The 21,024-nt window shown below is 44.9% G+C and overlaps 2 protein-coding genes across 2 annotated transcripts in view; one reads left to right on the top strand and one right to left on the bottom strand.

Annotated features, from left to right (window-relative positions):
- The window catches only part of T265_11574 (hypothetical protein), a gene marked incomplete at both ends in the record, with an annotated part of 8,913 nt that extends 2,314 nt beyond the window's left edge, over nt 1-6,599 (bottom strand). The window contains 2 exons of the mRNA XM_009178260.1: nt 3,231-3,354; nt 6,463-6,599. Of these exons, the coding sequence (XP_009176524.1) occupies nt 3,231-3,354; nt 6,463-6,599 (261 nt within the window). The remainder of the gene's footprint in view (nt 1-3,230; nt 3,355-6,462) is intronic.
- The window catches only part of T265_11572 (hypothetical protein), a gene marked incomplete at both ends in the record, with an annotated part of 30,286 nt that overhangs the window by 2,356 nt on the left and 6,906 nt on the right, over nt 1-21,024 (top strand). The window contains 8 exons of the mRNA XM_009178259.1: nt 2,146-2,211; nt 2,250-2,666; nt 5,051-5,234; nt 7,083-7,370; nt 10,400-10,656; nt 16,313-16,440; nt 16,702-17,266; nt 18,907-19,086. Of these exons, the coding sequence (XP_009176523.1) occupies nt 2,146-2,211; nt 2,250-2,666; nt 5,051-5,234; nt 7,083-7,370; nt 10,400-10,656; nt 16,313-16,440; nt 16,702-17,266; nt 18,907-19,086 (2,085 nt within the window). The remainder of the gene's footprint in view (nt 1-2,145; nt 2,212-2,249; nt 2,667-5,050; nt 5,235-7,082; nt 7,371-10,399; nt 10,657-16,312; nt 16,441-16,701; nt 17,267-18,906; nt 19,087-21,024) is intronic.

Below are 21,024 nucleotides of genomic sequence, written 5' to 3'. Positions count from 1 at the left end.
TGATGATGATGATGATGATGATGATGATGATGATGACGATGATGATGATGATGATGATGATGATGAAATATGCACGCTATGGAAGCACTAGGGGACAGTGATTCTCCGGAGGAAGGTGTTCACGACAATTTTTGTGGATGGAAAACTGAAACAAAGCTCATGAGCCAAAGCCTAATAAGCAAGGTTGTACATCACCAATACTTACATATGAATCAATCAAACTGACAGACACCGTATACTACAACGGTCGTTTAACTGACCTTCCCATTGCTTTACGGTCGCTTCTGCTTTCGCAACTCTGGTGACTTGGAAGTCACTATTACTGACTTCTGGGCTTGGTATTATTCTAAGCTGTCGGCATCAAAGGTTTCTGATTGAGTGGTTACCCGTTGATAGTCTCATCTGTGTGGTTCTTTTGCAAGAGAGGGAGTGTGTGTTTCTTGAAGCGCCCAAGATAGGTGAAATGATCACACTCTATAGGTTGCGCTGACTTGACCACATGCTCCATATGCCAGTTGTCCGACCCCCCGCACAACCACGCTAAATGAGCCAGATGAGGTGAACTAATTAGTTGGCGCTGAAGTATGAAAGCCATCACTAGCAAACTCGCCTGCGCTCGTAATTGCCGTCTTTCTGCGCGGGAACCCTGAGACGGGACACGTAAATTGTAATAGACATTGTCAGACATGGCCCGGTGGCGCCCTTAATTGCCCTCGTGCATGCAAGCCATAGGCCTAATTGCATAGCTCACCAATCTCCCCAATCAGAGGTTCACTGACAACCATGTATTTACAGATTAATTATATCAGCTCCCACCTACAATCCACAGCCATTTACCATACCTCCCCAAATAATTGGTGAGTAGAACTGCGGCTGCTGTAACCACTATGCGGGAAGTACGTGGTTCTACAGCTGATGTCAATGGTGTTGATGACGATTGAGTGACTCAGCGTAGTAAATTGTACTTCATCATCTGATAGGTACACTCATTTGCCTACCAATTTTGTTTGCACTGGAGACTCGCCTGAAACCGAGCTGAGTAACCTCTTTTCTGAAAAGTTATTCCGTCATGTTTTGAAAAGAAGCATAAAAATAAGAGCAAGAGAGGGAGAAAGTGAGAAAGAGAGCGGGCGATTCCGAGACACCAGCCTAGTCATTACATTTAAGCCGGCATCTTCGGCAGATTTTGGCCGATGATGCAACTATTTTGAACTTCTTCGGATTCGGGAGTCGAGTGGCACAACGGTTTCTTGGTTCTCACTCAATCGGCTATGAACTGAATCAATGCTCACATAAAAGTTGTCTGCAGCAGAACGACCTAAATTCCACAATCGCTAGCGTTGAGTCAATGAGGGTGCTCTAACCTTGTGTACTGTGCTCGGATTGTGTGCCTTCTTTGGGATATGCAGAATACTTCTGCTGGTACCGTCTAGATTCGGCGTAGCAGATTCCTGTGATCTAACTGCTGGGGGTGCAAACGTTTAGAATAATAGGGTACGTAGGGTAGCACAGTTTTAAATGTGAGCCTAAAGGGAGGGACACGATTAATTACCATCATTTAGTCTCTTTTATTTGCTCGACCGACGCACCTATGGCGCGGGTAGGATGAAGGGTAGTCATTGAGCGATATGAGAGGAAATTAAGGTATAACACGGAGGTGCGGCTAAATGCATCGGCAATAGCATAATTCCTCCTGGTCATCTCATGTTTGCATTCGTCATAGGATTATCTGAACAGTCGTATATTTGTACATTGGTCGACCTGCCAGATGTCTTGTCACAGTTGAATGTCAGTTAATTTCAGTACCGATGAAGGTAGTCCGACCATTGCATCGCATCGCACCCCACCAAGTCCCAGTTCTTCACCGACGTTATTTAGTCTGTAAGTTTAGTGGACCCATAAGGTTGCAACAGGTGGCCTCTCATCCTACTGCTTCCGTTCGGTAAATCAAGTGTCTCGTTGTACGTAGCAAAAATCTTACGTCGTTCCTTTACATTTAGCTTTTCAGGATTAAGATGTTCCGGTGAATGTGGTACTCTATTCTTAGGCCATACATTTTTTTGAGTTTGTAGCAAGTCTTTAGAATGTCTGAGTTACTCTGTCTGATTCATCTGCATTTCCCTTCGTAACTTTTTTCCACCACAGAACTTACCGAATAAACGTGGTCTCAGAGTAACTTTGAAGAAAAAGCGGTTGTTTACGGTATCCACGGTAAGTTTCGCACTTATAGTTGACACAGTTCTTCATAGTTGAAACGAATCATGGATTGTCAGGGGATGTTGGATACTCCGGTCTTTTGCGTCCTCATTCCAATAACGCCGGATGTTCCAGTGCATTTGGCTAAGCGACTACTACAGAAGGCTGATCCTGATGCTGAAATCTCGGAGAAGGGAGAAGAAAATCTTCAGCGCGTAGTGCACATCAGATCCCCGTTATTGGACAAGCATTTTGCTCTGGTTAGTGCAAAGCCTGATGATGTGTTTGCATGCATCGACCTGATCAACTTGGCGGATTCGGTAGTGATGCTGGTTCCCAGTGACTCAACGGAGTTGGATTCAAAGACAGAGTCGTTTCTGACGGCACTTTATGCACAAGGACTTGGAAATGTGTCTTTTGCGGTCATGTCGTCCAGTTTTAACGAAAAAGCGATCAAGCACAACTTGCTGGTAATTTGCAGTTTTTCTTACTGAGGTTTGGCTGTTTGAAATCTTTTATTAAATTGGGTGATCTCTGGGTCCGTCATCGCACGACTGCCGAAGCCTTTGGGGAATAAAAGTATAATCCGCCGAAATTTTGATTGAGATTTAGAATGGCGCTCTAGCAACCACGATTTGTTTCTTCACGTCCTCTGTTACCCATGGAAAGTGGTTCAGGAATTTCAGCATTAGAACTCTCGAAAATCATTCTCTCGAAATTCTGGACGATCTGTCGAAGTGTAGGTTGGTCGGATGTTCTAATTGACTGTCAATCAGGCGGCAGGGGATCCGTTCATCAAGATTGACACTTGGCTTGCAAACGTTTCGTCACGTACATGGGTATGTCGTGAGTGTGTGGCTGCGTGGGTGTTCCAATCAGCACGGTAAATGAAGCCAGATACCAAGCTCATGGAACAGATCAACTGCGACTACAACCAAACACACCACCAATTGCAGTCTCGTATAATTAAGGAACTTGAACTTTCTTGCTCACGGAGACCACCAGAGGTCACTAAGATGGTTAATTCCAAGCACCTTCAAATGCATGATCATGGTATGTAAACTGGGAAATTTGAGTACATTCAGCAGAGCCTGTGGACCCACGTAATCTTCGAGCATATCTTTTAGCACTTTGAACAATGTCATCAGCACTTTCGCACTGAATGGGGGAATTGGAGGTAGATACGCACAAAGAAGTAAAAACGGAGGACACCAGCATGTTGGGAGTGTTTTGGTGTTTTATCCTTGTTAGGTTGTGAAGTGAACCTGGCTCGCTTGAAGGCATCAGATGATACCTGTCTCCGAAGCTGAAACAGCTGTCGCATTATTGAGATCTAGGAAGAACAACCGAATCACCCTGTTGTTACGATCACTTGTACCAAGCGGCAGTATCCAACCTTGAACACGATCTTGGATAGGAGTAATCAGGTATCAGGTAGTCAGGTAGAGACTTAATAGAAACTGGTGTAATCCCCTACAAGACCTAACAATTAGCCATCGTCTCATTGATGGGACAAAACGGTTACCTGCTAGAAATGGAGGCCAGCATATAATTCCTGTAACATCGATGACAGGAGATCAGCAACAATCGCTTTTCCCGCCTTGTGTTTGACTCATTACTTGTGTACTTTATCATTCACAATGTATGCAGTATGACTAGACTGTTCGAAGCAAACAAAGATGATGGTTATCTATGCCAATTAATGCGCCATGGAGTCCGTCCAATACAGCGTCAATCAAATGGCGTTACCACAATCCTAATTGGGGATACCCTACATCTCATAGCAGTCCAAGTCTCCTTTGGACATATATTTCGTTCAGGTGGTTGATCAATTTTCATAGTTTCGTTACCTTTTCTTCCCTTATCTGACTTCTCTTCCTATGGACTCTTTCTCCCATCCATCGAGGTTGCTTGGGAAACGGTAGCAAAAATACGTAAGCTGTAATATAAGTGATTCAAACAGCACACCACAAAGCATTCAAGTGTTCATCTATTGATAGATTACATTATGGAAAAGTTAGCGATCAGTATTTTTTGGTAAGCACTTTCCTTGAGCATGCCTGAGGTTATTTTAAGAGAAAAACGACCGTGGTTTATCTATGGTTATGTCTTTGGAAAGACGACCAAGCTTACTGATCAGATGAGCCAAGGTAAGGGCACTTATTTACGGCAACCTTGCGGGAATTGTTGACAAGCGCATACCTGGTTGGTTAAGTTGAGCATCAAGTCCTTTTGAGAGGTGTGTATCACCCGGGTAACATAAAGGAGGAACAACAAAGTAAAATTACTGGCAACTATACGAATAGACCGGTCCAACTGGGCTTCAGTGTTTTGGGAAAAATAAACGAACGACCACCAATCAGAAGTGTATGTAGCTTCATGAGGGGAAAGGGTTTGGTAGCTAAAATCGCAGTTATACTTCAGTAGTCTGATCTTGGGGGCATGGTATCAACGCGCGGAATAGGTTATTTTCGGCTGCACAATTGATGATTTTGGTGTTCGAATGCCCATTTTCGTAAGGCGTCCGAAAACCGAAGTTTTGGCGTCAGTCTTGTCACTACGACCAGTGTTCTGTTACGTGTATATCAAATTGCGGTCTGCTCGCGAGGTTCTAGCCAATCTTTTCATTGCTTTATTCATGGGGCTACCTTCATCCTCATAAATTACCGGGTCCGAGACCCGTGAAGGAACGTTTCGTTTTCTTTATCTGTTCCATTACTAAGACTAGAATCGTGATACATATTTCACGTACTCAGATTTCTATCTGGATATTTCTGACTTCACTTCACTAACTCCGCGTTTCTATTACATACATGCATTCATGCATACTGTTTCCTACATGCCTGCTTCTTAGTCTCGTTTTCCGGTACCAGAGAACGTGATCTATCCGCTCAACACTCCCGATCACGCGCTCAATCTTTTACGCCATATCGGTGTTCTGAAAAAGAAATCACGGATCCAAGAGAATGGAACACATTCGTCTAGTCGGTTTCGAGCCAAAATGCTGGTTGATTCCTTAACATTGATGTCCGTGCCAGGTAATTTCTTCAGATATTGTGTGCCAGCTGTATTTCACTTCTGCACAAACACGCTGTTGTAACAACTAAGAAATATTCACTTCCACTGTAATGTGGACAAATCTATGTTAGCAAAATTAAGCTGATATGTGGGCCTGTTTGTCTGTGTATCGCCAAGCTGATGAAAACTGGCGAATAGCCAAGCAGGCAGTGTCCAGTTGTGCGTTCCCAAGAATTGGATAATAATTACCAGAATGTGTTTTTGGATTTGCTTGACTCAGGTAGTTATAATGCCGGCTCCTTTATGTGAATGCAATTCAAGCAGGGGGATTATTCCCTAAGAATCCCATTAATCTTTCTCACTGATTGAGATTTTCACTACCGGCTCTTTTCCGCATTATACGAAGAGAATTTAAATCCTGGGGTGTCAGTTCGACCCGAATTTTCAAGCATTGTGGAATAAGGTGCAATGCGTTTCTTCGCCCACTTGGTACTAGGTGTTGGAGTTGGTTTTAGTTTGTGATTGTCTTTCTGAGAATGAGTGTGTACACAACCAAGCAAACAAGCTCCGGATGCAATTACGGGCACGTGAAATTCACAAGCGTATCAATAATTGATAAAAAGATAATCGTTCAACCTTTCCGGTGCCTAGCTGCCATGCAACCCGAAGGAAGCACAAAGGCTGGGATACTGCCAGGTTGCCCAAGCCTAGACGGGAGAAGTCAAGAGACAGAGGTCGGGTTCGAAGCGCGGACTTTCCGGTCAGTAAATTCGCGCTCCAACCACTTGAGCCATCTCCCCCCACAGACTTATCACCAAATGTGCTTTATGGTGGTCTTACCGTAGAACTGCAAATGTTTCGCGTATCCGGACTTCCTTAGTTCATAGAAGGCCGAATATTCAGTCTTCTACACTTGATCATAACCGATTGGTCCTTGCAACTCAGAACAAACTTCAGCCCATTCTGTCAGTATTTTTTCTCTGACAGCCAACATGTCATTCTATTCCGTCTCAGTGGTTCGTACACTGGTCGCTCTATTCTCCTGACTTATACTTTACGTTTTTATGTTTTAGGGAGCGAGATTGCTTAGTGGTTAGAGCGCGGATTCGCTCACCTGAAAGTCCGTGGTTCGAACCCGACCTCTGCTTCTCGAATTTGTCTAGGGTCTCTATTCTCCTGACTTATACTTTACGTTTTTATGTTTTAGGGAGCGAGATTGCTTAGTGGTTAGAGCGCGGATTCGCTCACCTGAAAGTCCGTGGTTCGAACCCGACCTCTGCTTCTCGAATTCCCTTGTCTAGGGTTGGGCAACTAGTCCTCGTGTTTTCTGGTGGCATTATCTTTTTTCGACTCATCAGTTTGACGTATTCCGATTGTGGGATCATGGGCTATGTGCTCAGCCCATCGCCACTGATCTACCAGATTTTGTTGCTGCTGTTTTGGTCTTTCTGTGCCGCGTGACCGGTTGATGTCAGTGGAGCGAATCCGTACTATAATGATTCCTTCGGTAAGCTGGTGGACACACACATGTAATACTCGGTGAACACCTAGATGACCTATTCTCTATTTGTTTTTATTCCGTCTTTGGGAAGGCGAAACGGTTAGGCCATGCGCTTTGTCCATTCCATACATCTAGTTAGCTCCACTCAGGCTGGATTGTGGTTACGAATAGACGAAAACTATCTATTCGGCCGTATCTTCCGGTCTACGGTCGAATGTCGACGTTGGCCGCTAAAACAGTCGGGGACTAAGGTGCCTTGATCGTGATAAAAACCGGTGCAGTTTCGTTTCGGAAGAACTTCACTAAGATAGGCAGGGAATGCCCGTGATCTAACCACGTTACAATGTTCTTATCTATTACCTTTCAGGCCTGCACGCGGATTCTGAAAACTCCAATTCTATGCAGACGTATCTGAAAGTTCAAGGACTCTTGCGTGGCTCTCCACTGTACTTCGATGATCCAATTGAACAGGTTGCTGACGAAAAAAGGCGCCCCTTTGTCTATTTGACCGGCTGGGGTGATTTTCCACTAGCCAGTGCCAGGTGGATAAATAAAGACACTACGCCACAACAATGGGCCATTGGTCCCCTTGGACAGACTGTTGTGAAGTTGAAAGATAATGTGCTACGTTCGTCCTCCGTGACAAACGGAAGTGGTGGGTTACTGTATTCCTGGAAGCGTTAATTATGTCGTCTACTGAAATCACAATTGTTTTTCATCGATTGCTGGTGATATTCAACTACCTTTGCTTTTCTCCGTTTGTATTTTCCTCCAACTGGAGCGATACAACAAAGTACACCCGGTGTATCGTTCAGTAGTTCCTCTCTGTGTGCTTTTCCAAAGCTCTCTCAAGTTCCGTTAATGGTTTGATTCTTGAACAGTGGCTCCAAATTTTAAGTGATGGTTTGGAACATGATTGATGGGTACAGTTGATTTCGAGAGTTGTAACATAATAGGAGTGGTATAGGGGGTTTGCAGCGACTTAGAGAAATACGGAAACATCGGTTTCCTGCTTCCACTCATTTGCTACAGTAATTTTCACGTCACTGTGCAGCATATGCGGCGACGTGTATTGTCGCAGAAGTGTGACTGAGATAGCACAAATTACGACGTATGTGACTTGTTCACTAGGGGGTCGGGAAGAATTTTAGCTAGCTATGGATTGTGTCTAGCTATTTCCACGTTTCATTCTTTCCAGTATTATTTTCGCAGTGTGTAAGTGGGCAAGATGGTCCAATGGTTAGAGCGCGAATTTACTGGCCGGGTGGTCCGTGATATCCTGGGAGTACTTCAACACTCGTGCTTCCTTCAAGGGGCGTGCCAACTGGGCACCGGAAGTGTGTTACAACTTAACGACTAGTATTACTATTACCATCATTTTCGATCACCGAAAAATGGACACGTGTGACAGGCAGAGCCAGGTGTTGGTTGCGACGGCTTGGCAGGGAAACTGGACAGCTACGTATTGATGGCGGTAGGTTGGAGGCGAATTTATTGACCGGAGGGCCGGGGGCCTCTGCATCTCGACTTCCCCTGTCTAGGCTTAGGCAACATAGTAGTATTCCAGCTCTAGCGATTCCTTTGAGTGGCATGGCGGCCAGGCACAGAAAAGGGTGTTCCAGCTGAACCATTATCCGCTATTTCATCATGACTGCTGACCACTCGCTTGTGACTGGACAAGTCTTCAAACTGGTTGCTTGGAGGTAGTGGATTCGTGAGTGCGCACTGTTAGTTATTGCCAATAGGAATTAAACAACTGTGGAGTGCTTCCCGGTTTTTCAGCATAGATTGGCTCCAGTTGTTGGACACAATCTCAGTCATATGGGCTTTGGAGGTGCTTCGTACTTCATATTCGCTGTTCATTTGTCAAGCTATACTGTTATTTAGTGGTTGTTATCAGCACCGAACCACAGCCGCCCATAACGTTTCTAGGCAGGCCACGTAGTGACTGGCTGTTGGATACCTAACACTTGACTTTTGGTATATTACAGATTTCATACTCAATACATAACCTGGCACCATCTGATATGTTGTGCGCAGATCTGGCAAGAAGCAGTTTTTTCTTCCTTCCTTTCTTTTAATGTGGAATCAGTCATCCCGGACTGAACACAGGTAATTGTCAGATAAACTGACTTTATTACGACGGTTTTTCTTTCCGTTCGACGCAGAGCTTTTTCCTCCCAGCCCTATGATGTTGTGGACAGTGTATGATATGGCAACGAAGTATAAAAGCACTGAATAGTGGACTGAGTCTGGTCGACAGCTGCCGCCTCTCTGTATGTGGATCTCGGAACTCATCTCATCAGTGGTTAGTGACACTGGCAGAGGTGTTCCAACTGCACAGTCAGTGGTGCGTGTGCATCAAGTTTATAGCCGTCATTACGTGGTTACCCAGTTAATGAACTGTGAATATGCCTTCGTCCCGAAGGCTGGTTTGTCCGTCCAACACTCCCACCTCCCGGTCATGTAGCAGCTGGAACTAATGTGCCTATGGTACACAGTTTATAACTCATAATTTGAATTGAATTGAATATTGAAGTACGTCATATGGCTTTGGGAATAAATAACCCGCCCACGATAGATGACCTGATAACACCCCATAGGTTGCGGTGTATGCCACTTGACTTACTTCCTCGAGTGACCCTTTTTTGCACAACCACACAAAGGTTGGAAACTTGAAATGGGAGGTCGAACAATGATTCGGCAGTGAAGTGCGAAAGTAATTAGCACGAAACTCGGTTGTGCTGGTCATTGCCGTCTCCCCGGATGTGGACCTCGAGATGTGATACGTCAGTGGTTAGAGACATTTCTAGACCCAGCTCACTGGTGCAGTTAATGGTAGACATGCGTCCAAGCTATTGTCTTCAATGCACATGTTTCCCTACCGATCTCACCGATGATTCCACTGATACCTGTGCCGCCGCATCAATTATGTCAGCTGTCGCCTAGTATCGCTGCTATCTACGCTAGCCTCTCCAGACCATCGCCGAACGCAACTGTGAGCTGTATCCAATGTATAGTAAGTACGCGGCTTTTACAGCTGACAATGATGACGCTCAGCTGCAGATCGTGTGTCTGACTTCATTGAATACCTAAATACGAACTGTTCTCAGATTCGGAAAGCCAGCCTACTCAGCCACTTCCAATGTTCGCACACTGAAATATGCACGACAACAAGGGACCTTCCTTCGGATGCTGGATTCCGTCTGTTGTACTTAAACTGACTGCACCTTCATTCTCTTCCAGGTTCAAGCTGCGTCTCCCTGGTGACGGGAATCCCGTGACTCAACTCACAGATGGTTAATGACACTGACAAAGTGCTTACTGGTGGTCGTCCTTCAAAGCTGTTGCCTCAATGCGTAGCTGTTTAGCTCACGACTTAGCTTAACATCCCATTGCCTCCACTGCTCGGCTTTTTGTCCTACATGGTTACACTTTCAGGTGATCGAATGTGTAGCGGCTGGAACTGTGAGGCTGTGTACCCATGGTACACAGTTTATGGGTGGTAAATTGATTTCTTCGATTGATTGTGTTCTTATATAGTGGGCTCTCTGTACACAACCGTTGAACTTGTATTCATATTTACTGAGATCATGTGTGTGTTGGAATTCCAGGGCATGTCAGGCTCTACCATCTATCGCTTAATCCAATAGGATCAGTAATCCTTTGTCTTTTTATTAACAGTTTGTGAAAGCTCCGAAGAGTCGGACTCCGTGATTTTATTGGCTCCCACTGCAACGGACGTTTCTAGAGAAGAATCCGTCCAGGAACATATGGATACTAACTCCGAAGCGGCTGAACTGTCTTCGGAAGGGGATCTGAGTTCCGCTGAAATGTCCGCATATTGTGCTCGATCATTGGCGTCATCCAGAATGTCCTTCTCTAGTTCACAGTTAACAAAGTTCCGAGAAGCTCGTGCAGAGGAACTCTACCCCGATGAGGTGAGTAGGGGTCCGGTGAATTCTCACTGGCTTAGGCACGTATTAACTTCCTTCAGCTGTCACTGACTTTCCAGAGCAAATTTTATCAGCTGTTGTTCTGCTGTTCAGCTTGTTTTTAGCCTGGAGCTAAAATCAAGTCAACCAACACATTGCTGTGTGCATGGTATGGTAAGGTAGGTGAATTCTCTTTGACAGCCTAACACGGAATTCAAATGTACGTAGTCGTCGGATTTCCACCAAGACTTCTTATGAGTGAACATCAAGTTGGACATTTACGGAATTAGAGACTTGCGATAGTGCTAACGACTCTAACCAGGCTCATCGATTTTTGGCAGTCGGTGTTCGGCTTTACTTGAATTTAGTTTGATGTTTACGTACGAAATAAATTTAAGGAAATTGAAAGATTACGCTTCCCTGATAAACGCCCAAGTGGTGAAACCGATAGTGGGTTGTCGGAGACTTATCATCACTCAGGACAACAGGCCACCTTTGCTCTCATACCGAATCCACTTGGATCTGATGCATACTGCATAACAGAAACAAGAATAGAGGATGGAAGCGTAATGACTGATCTGACTGCTCCATCACCCTCATTTGGTTTCAGGCTACGCAATTCTGGTCATCCAGAGGATGTTGCGGCAGAATGAGCAGGGTTGGCATCGTTCTAACTCACCGGGCAGAAGGAACGTTTCTTAACTGGATATCCGTTGGTAGTCACTCTTGCGCGGTTCGTCTGGCGACTTCCATGAAAGAGTTTTACAAGCATGAAGTTGATACTTATCTATCTGTCGTGTCTGTGTACGCCGCAACTAGATGTAGCTCTAGAATCACCAAAGACAACATTTGTGAAGTCTTGATCCCCCGGTTACGGCGGGCTAAAAGCTTTTGGTTTTGGTTGCCGGGGATTTGAATGCACGGATGAACAGACTTGGCAATTGTGAGGTTGTTAGGTGGTTGACTTGGTCGGACTTAGTACGTATAGGCAACAACGAACGTCGGTTTCAGCCGTTTTCTGACCGCAGACTGCTTTTATGCAATGTTAACTTCTAAAATAGCCGGAATCATCCGACTATTTAGCCCCCTATCATCGTGCTAGCAACGGACCCAATTTTATCACATTGCCGTCAGTCACCGATTGATCATAACCCACTGTCGCTCGTTTCGAAACACTCGTATAGGTTCTAACCATGCACTCACCCGGAGTCACTTACGCTTTCCCCGTGTAGAGGGCAGACAACTCGCTTACCAACTGAGATTCTCATAGATCCTGAAGATATAAGAATTTACCAGAGCTCTCTATACTCTGTTCGAACTGCTCCACCGTCGGATGTCAATCCGCACTGGAACGAGATAGCCACATCCTTGCACAATAGCTGCGGGACGTCATTGCCAGCTCCGCTCAAGCAGACTTGGGCAGACAGAACAGCGGAGCTCTTTGAATCTTGAGGCGATATTCGCACTGCTTTCGAACATTATTCAGCGCGGTGAGTAATCAAATGTCACGTGAAATTCAGCATGCACGCCGACAGAGAATTATAATTTAACAGGAAGGCAAAGGAAGTGGAAGAGGCCCAGAAAGCCGAGGCTACCAGAAGATTGTGTCGGTTGGTCCTTGTGAAGGGGCACCAAAAACCGCATGTGAGTGAAACCATCAAGGGTGCTATCTAAAGGTTTCTGTACAGTGATCGGTGTCTGACATGAACGCCTACTCCATCCCTGATCAATTTCGTGGGTGTTGATGTAATCAAACGGACGCGGTAGAGTGGTCAACACCCTACTGTTGAAACAGCTGCTGACGAAGGCTCTGTCCACCTGGAAAATCCAGACAACACCGTCTTCATTTTCGAGGAGGTGAAAAAGGCACGTGTTTTTTGATGAACTGACCCAAGTCATTCCGTCTTTTGGTATGTCCATTCGCTTCACAAATTCCAAGGTCCGGCTCTGGACATGCAGTCGTGGAGCACGTCGGTTACAATCCAAATAGAGATGTTCTTCTAAATATCCTAGAAATCGTATTGTGTCAGATGAGATCGATGCAATAATCGCTAGGGCTCAGTTCGCGTACGCTTGTTGAGATGGTCATGGTGGCAACGCGGCGCATCCCTGAATCTCGAGGAAGGTGTGCAGTGGGCTGCAGTACGGATTGTTCTGTTGTATGGCTGTAAGACCTGGCCTCTACAAACAGCGGAAACGAAACGTCTTCAGGTCTTTGAAAACCATTGTTTTGGAACCATACATTGTGTGATCAGTTGCCGACAATTGGAAAACGAGTGTTCGGGTGTGCAATACTCGTTTGTTTCAGAACTTACGATTTTCCGATCGTGAAGCTTTGTAATTAGTCTTTTACCTTTCGAAACTTCTGCGTACGTCTTCAGAAGCTGCTGCATAACTTTACCTGTTCATGTACAGCACACTACTACTACTACGGTACACTACTCATAAAGTTGCTGAAAATTCTTCGACAGCCAACGATCGGTATCGCTGGGTCCCAGGGGAGTCTCCCGCAAAACCTAATTCGTTTACAAATGAGTGTATTTCGCTAACTTCGTGCAATTTGGGTTGAAGCAGTACATAAGGTTGCAGAAACTCGGAGACTGCGCCTGCTTGGTGAGCCCAAAGGAAACTAGTCGTGGGCTGTCGAAGAATTTTCAGTAACCTTATGAGTGGTGTGTTACTTCTATGCATGCATTGCGATATCTCGGATGTTTTACCAAACTGAAACATGGGATGACCTGATGTAGTGCATTCAGTTGCCTAAGAACACCATAAACGAGAGATTCATCCGGGTTCCAGGTGAGTCACCTGAAGAACCAAATTGTTTTTAAGTGAGTGTATTTCACCTGTCTGCTCTTGATTATGCTAACTAATATGAATCTGGCAAAATTTTGTTCGTGCAGTTTTTATTTTTCGACGTGGGCAATCTAAGAAATATTATACATCCGATTGTTTACCTGTCTAACCGCTTTCTGTGAATTATCACCAAATAATTCCCGACACGATGTTTTCGGATCTGTTGTGTTTTCTATGAAATGCGGTTGGACCGTCACCGTCGCATCTCGTTTTTCAGAATTTTTACCCTAGGGAAGATGAATTTTCTGTCGCACTTAATCGTTTAATGCGACCGAGCAGCTGTTTCTCTACAATATAAATATGCTTTTTGATTACTTACCCTCCGGTTTTCTGGGTCCTAGCTTGCTTGTGAAGCATGTCGAACCTTCACAGTGAACATATTATGCAATATGAGGTGTGGGGGAATGCTGATGTAAGATTTTATGGACTAGTTTGGAGCTGTTACTCGGCTCCACTGCATCTCATTCTGGGTGTCGGGGCTGTACTTCCTTACTGCTGCACATCTGGATTCCACGATGCGTGCATTACGGGAGCTGGCGCATTTAATAGTCACCACCAATGAAACTAATTTCACTGATGCTAAGGCGACGAATGGGTGAAAAGTAGCCTAGAGCTGTCATCCGCTGACGGCACCAAAACATTCGCAATCGAACGACTTCGGCGGAAATTTTACGTGCAATCTCAAGAGCGCGACACGGCATGCCCAGTGACAGTAGACGGAGCACCGGACGGATAATTGTATGTATACAGCATCGCAGTGCTGGCTATGCTACCGTGGATGAAAGTCTTAGTAAGGTTCAGAACTGTATGGGGATATCCCCAATGCCTGCACTTGGTTTATTTCCTACAATGCCTCATGACTCAAGCCGCGTGTGATGCGAATAAGTTTGAGTCGAAGGACCGATATTCCTGACACGAAAGATTTCTCCATAGGAGGCACGTTGGTCGGATTCTATATGATGTATCTGACATCAACAGAGATCCACCAGTGGTTCCGTCGCTATAAGACGTCCAGAGGGAGATAACAACCAATCACGCAGACTTTTACAACCTACGTGGTTATTTACGTCAGGATGAGTGTAGTATTCGATGCACATACTTACCTACCTACGTATTGAAAATTACAGAGGTACGCGGAACTGCGTGCGAAACGTATCCCGGCACTAGTAGCCTTTCGCTGCCGAATCTCCAAGCATCTTCTGCATCTCCCGATCATCGTAGGTGGAGTAACATATGACTGTCTGCTGCACCTCATCACTTTCCTTCATTTTCACTCAATGTAGGATAAGGTTTCGATGCTGGTCACAATCAAGAGCGACAACCTACCACACATTTCACTTTTTGAAAATGCAAGATTTTGCTCCAGTTTTTGGGAGTTGATCTTTTCCGGGCACCTACCTGAAGTAATTGTCTGGCCCCTTCCAGGACGCCTTAGTCGGCTATCTGGGAAAGATATATGGTTAATTCCAGGACGATTCGGCTTTTGTACCTCTGAAAAGTGGATAGCCCGTGCTGTTGCAATGGCTGCAACACTTGAATCTAGCTAAAATACTTCTGCCAAATATTGGTGCTTCAAAGTTGCCACCTATACACTATGCGCTTCTTGACAGTGACTTCGGCGCGCAGAAAAAAGTAATGCACTAAAATGCATTAAATGCTCTCCACTCACCGGCCTTCTCCCGATTGATTGACTACATCAAATTCAGATTTGTTTACTTTGGGGTTCTTCCAATCTATGAGTGGTGGTAGCGTCTCACGTCCCCCAGTATCCGGACGGCAGCAATCATTGGTGACTAAACAAACCGAGCGCAGCAAAACCTAGCTACTTAATTTTCCGAAGTTCAAAAACCTCTTTTTTTTGGCGATTTGCAGATCTCGAATGCATGGTTCTAGGTTGGGACAGATGGTGTCGCGTGCTTGACTCGTCCGTCGAATGTCTAGCCATACGGAAATTAACATGACTGAAAACGCCTCATCATGTCTCTCCAGATTGTGTTGCGATTTGTCTGGCACAAAATGTGTTTTCATTTTTGTGAAAAAGTGTGAACTAGAATCAAGTGGAGTAAGAAGACCGAGGTATTTGTTTTTTCCTCATTTCGAAAAATTTTTTGTTCTGGTTTGCTGGCTGGTGTTGCTGTTCGAACTAATGTAATGGGGCACAGAAGCCGATTAAATCCCGAACACCAAGTTTTGCCTTATCTCTTGTTAGCACCATCACACCCGGTATACATAACCTGAGCATGGAATTCTTAGGAGTGCTACTAAATCCAGGCATAATTAACACAGTCGAACGTGTCAGTGAGCAGACATTCGTGGTCTTCGTAACTATATATATATATATATATATATATGAATAGTTTGCGTCCTGCATGGGATGGCAGTCAAGTGAGTTAAGTCTCAGAACTGCAAGGCAACACTACAAACCTAGACCAAACACCAGTGGGATCTGAATGCTAGCAGCTTCCCCGTTGACTGAATCGTTCGGTTCACGATCGTTTACAATAGTCAGTGTAAGTCTTATACAGCATTATTTGGTGGGTAAGCTTGTCATGGTACACAGTGCGATAGTATGGCCCCCCATCCGATTAAGTATCACATGTGCTTAAGTTTGATAATAATCTGACTGACTCTTTAAAACTTCTCGGCACTGTGCTACGTTCATTTTATTCTCTCAGTTAAGACACGTAAAATAACTCGTGGTTCTCCGGATGAGATCTCACCAAAGATATTGATACTTCGATAATGCCTCGGGAAAATATTTTTTGAAGTACATTGCAGGCTCTTGGTTTCTTCTCTCCTTTATTAGGTCGAGACACCTGTGAACCAACCCGCACGAGAGCGCTTTGCAAAGTACCGCAGCCTTCCCAGTTTTCAAAACAGTATTTGGCCATTTGAGAAGGATGTCCTGCCAAATCAGTACGAAAATATTGCTTGGTATGTTCCTCATTTGTCAGGATGGATCCGGATTGTGTGGTGATAGCATTGGTTGGAGTCACATGCTTCTCATCTTGCTTCAGCTGTACTTAACGTTTGTTTCATGTAACTTCATTTTATGTGTAAGAGCTCTTGCTTGTCACCTTGGGCACGCCATAGTGGTTGGCCAGTTGGGTTTTTATGCTTATCAGCTGTCGATACTGGTTGCGTTCTGGTTCGCTGAACGATCACACTAATTTACTGCCACTTTTTCTACTTTAGTTTTAGAAACTACAATCGCAACCGGAAATCCATCATTCGTTATCTTGGCGAACGCACTCGAGATACGGAATGCAATCGAGGTGTGCGGCCCAAGTGCATCCCTTCAGATGTCTATGCCGATCTCGCTCTTGGACCCATAAGTCTAGATCTTGCTAAGCAAATTGTGCAGCGACATGCACCTCCTATTACCTCGTCAAACTCCACCACTCCACCTCCGCTTGCGGTTTGGTCATTGTTACCGCATGAGAATCGTATTTCTGTGTGCCACTTCACAATGAAACGTGTGTTGCCCGCTCTGCGCGCCAAATCAGACCTTGTATTAGTAGCTACGGCTGCAAACAACGCTGCTGAGAAAGCAACGTCTTTCGCTGTAGATCACCCATCATTGTTTCTTGGGGAGGAAGCCTCAACTAAAGTACAGGAAGAACAAGATGTCATCCTCAATGCCTTGAACGAACGTAAGCGTCAGAAGGTGAGCATTCGCCGGTCGGCATACCACCCTGGCGAACCAGCAATACCACCGGAAGCCGAACCGATCAAGTCTAAAGAATTGATGGTGTTTCAGGTAGGTCATGACTGTATTTTTGCATTGCATACCACTAATTACTGGTCATGTAGAGTGTAATTAGTTTAGGGTCTTGGGGTAAACCTGTATTGCTTTTTCGTGGGGTATGTATTAATGTTTTTAACCCAAATAGGGCAATTACCTGGTTATTCCTTTGCTCGTTTTTCGAGCACTCAATGCTCGTAAGCCATGGACTCCTTACCGTGTAGGAGAACCGCGCATAGGGCTATTCCACAGCCTGACTCATAGCCCTATTCCTTACGCTCGGTGCTTTCTGACCAAAGCAATATATCCAAAGGACAAACGGTAGGGCGCTGTTTACTGTTTCACATGTGAACAGTTTCCATTCACACTGAACTGTCTTTTGTGAACAGTGTTCAAAAGAAATTGGTAGTTAGTCACTGTAGCTGGGAATCCTAGCGTTGGAAATAGAATTACAGAGGTTTGTTACTAAATTAGTTTAACTGCTGGTTTGCTCATCCAGTTTAAAGCTATCCAAGTTCCGTGCTACCTCCAGCTTTCGCGCCGTATTCTGTCAGTTTAATGTTGGATGACTGCAGAGCGATCCCTACTCTTGATTTCGGACTCGTAATTTGATTCATAAGACGTTTCACTGACGTTAACCGTACCATCCAGTTCAGTCAGTCCGGTGGTTTCACCAATCTGCTTCTAAAAAGCCATAGGAATTTCCACAACAGTTCTTGAACAAATTGTAGGTTAACATAACTGTCGATTCCAGAACTTTGTTCATTAGCTTGTACATAGTAGCACTGGTAATGTTTCCTTTCTACGCTCAACTGGGGCGGTGGTTATGACATCGCTTGTGTGAAGTAGCTGGGATATTCCACAACTCTTCTTTTTCGAAGCTTTGATGCAACCTCATTTCTTATCGGATAGGAGCGTGGTACTGTAAGTTGGCTCCCATGCTGACCGATATCTTAAGATAGTGGCAACAAGAGTGAATGTAGAACTGCTGAATCATTTGAGATAAAAAAACGTGTAATCAGCTGCAGAAATGTAAACCTTCGCGAATGATCTTTCGGCATGGCATGTTTCATGTCCTCAATCAGTCTCCATAATAAAAGTCCATTTTCCATGTTCCATGAAATATTTGGTGTTCGAGTCTAAGGATCACGTACTATTCAATCGTCTTTTTGCAGGGAGATTGCAAGATGCTCAATCTTGTTGTAGCTAGTAGCAGAATCACCACACAATAAAAACAACAGCGCATTGCCAACCTACACGCGGTAAATAGCTTTCAATACAGGCATCGTCATCCAACAGCTAACCGTGTTTTGTTCGCGCCGAATATGTTTGTACCTTGACAAACCGATGGATATTCCATGTGGCCACCGTTAGTGGCCCGCAAAACAACAATATACCACCTCTGGCGTAGTGGATCATCTGAATTGTGTTGAGCAGTAACTCACCAGTGCATAGCTATTCAGATGTTTTATTGTACGGTAACACATTTCGTGTGTTAGCGTAGACAGATTTCCTTAAACAGGTGAGAGGATACTAATGACGGCGACGACAGTTTTGTTTGGACTCGAAAACCAGTTGACCATAACAGCACCAATCCGTGTGCTTTCATTATTGGTTTCACGAAACGCCAACTTCGTTTTTCTCTTTCACCTCAGGCTGGAATCAGGCGTTTCATTACAGCCCCAATCTATTCGACTCAGACAACAAATGTGCATGAGAAAGCAAAATACGAAACGTTCTTCCCCGCTATTCATTCGGGGGTTGTGGCTTCCGTCTATGCTCCAGTGATGTACAGTCCGGTAAACACGTTACAGTTCCGTATCCGCGTTGATGAGGTGAGAGAACGTGAAATGCATGACTACTTTTTTTCTTTCGTTTGCGCTATATATTCTCTTTAAATTGGCGTGAAAGCTTCTTTTCATACAATAAAACCGAGCGACTGACAAACCAACTGACCCTCAGCTGTCTTAACTGGTTTGACAACAACAATTGGCAGGCAACCAAAAAACAATGCTGCCCATCTTGTTTCTGTTGTGCGTCCAAGCAGCGAGGGAAATAAAGACAAACAGGTGCTCTGAAACGCCTGACTCAACAGCTGAGTCGCTTGTCGGGGTAACTAAGTGAACGGATTGAATAATTCACAGCCAAACAAACGTACAATTGCCTGGGAGAGCTTCTGAGAAAGATGAGTACCGTAGAACTGAAGTTCGATTAACCGGAGGTTGGATTGCACACTTCACCAGTTGACCCACACAATCTGGTAACAAGAGGAAGTTCTGCAGAGATGTTCCAAACGTGCTGTTATATGAGGGGAAGGAAAGCCAGGCTCCTACCGATAATTTGTTGGGCTAAGTGATCGATTTTCTGGTAAGGATCTTATCCAGTTGCTCGACTATAAGAACAATGCGAAGTATCTGATATATGCTGCACCACAAGAAAAGCTCCGTGAGCGCCACCTACAGCATAGCCTCTTTGTGAACGCCAATCACCAAATGTCAGTCCGCTGGGGTTTGTGGGTCTCAGTCGAGTCAACTTGATGGACTAGGAGTCCAGATGCAGACCCTCGTATCAACTTTATGCGATTTTGTAGTCGTCTCGGGCGTATAAGATAGCTGGGACTTTGCATCTGTTGTTTTTATTCTGTGACTGACAGTCGTGGAAAAAGCCGTTCTCAGGGACGTAGCTGGTTTGAATATCAGTTTAATGGGCCTCCGTTCGACGTCAAGCGATTTACCCCAAGTAATCTGCTCCTTAGCGCTAGGTTTTACCCCCTTATGTTGTTTGTGCATACACTTGATGCGATGCTATGTCTGGTTAAGAAACTTTTCGTGCGTGAGGCTTTGCCGGGTGAATTCTCCAGGAACACCGATTTTGAATGCTGTACGTATTTGTACTTCTTCGGTAGGCTTCTCTCTTGATTTGACTTTTAAGTTCCTTTGTTGCTAAAATCGGTGAAGCTTTTGGCAGATTCGAGATCAGGATCTCGAAAGACCGATGGTGGCAGCAGCAATTACGCTTATACGAAACGGGTTCTGTCCGCTTTGTTGCGTATGAGTGAAACCCTGATCATACACGTATGTAAAATCCTATACTTGAGGAGCTTTCAAATTCAATACTTGGGAGGGATATTGCATACTAATTGGACACAGACTGTCTTTTTGGTGCGCTGCAGCGGAACAAATTTGTTAGCTCTGTACGATTACCTACGATTTTTACCGTATTGAGGCTTCTGTATGGATGGATAAATTCCAAGTAGGAAAACCGCGACTGAAAGAAGTGGCGAAACTCGGACACCATGATCAGTAACTCGGAACGACTAGTTGAAGTATAGAACAGGAGGATGTTGGCAGATATAATACAGGTCGGTGTCCGTCAGTTCAGCGGTCTAAAACTGAGCCGAGGAGCTGACGATATCAAACAGCCAGATGTGACTCCATGGCCGTCCTAGCATGGACCAAAACTGACCGAATTACGGCTAGCTCCCCACGCCATACGGCTGTGATTTGGACGGATTTCCCAACGGTGTGGGTCTCCGATCCACCCAACTTGACTTCACTGGGTCCAGCTGTGCGATTCCCTTCACATGGACCCGTAACGGAGACCTCCTGCAGGAATTTGAACATAGCCTATCACGGCCACCACAACAAGACAAACTGAAGCACATCCTAGCCAGATCACACCTAATGAAAGGTTCATGCACTTAGTGTTAACGCATACCCACACACACACATAAATACGCTGGTTGTATCTGACTACCAACTGATCTGAGGGGC

Source organism: Opisthorchis viverrini (assembly GCF_000715545.1).
Source record: "Opisthorchis viverrini unplaced genomic scaffold opera_v5_524, whole genome shotgun sequence".
Classification (NCBI taxonomy): domain Eukaryota; kingdom Metazoa; phylum Platyhelminthes; class Trematoda; order Opisthorchiida; family Opisthorchiidae; genus Opisthorchis; species Opisthorchis viverrini.
This window is presented reverse-complemented; position numbering and strand designations above follow the sequence as displayed.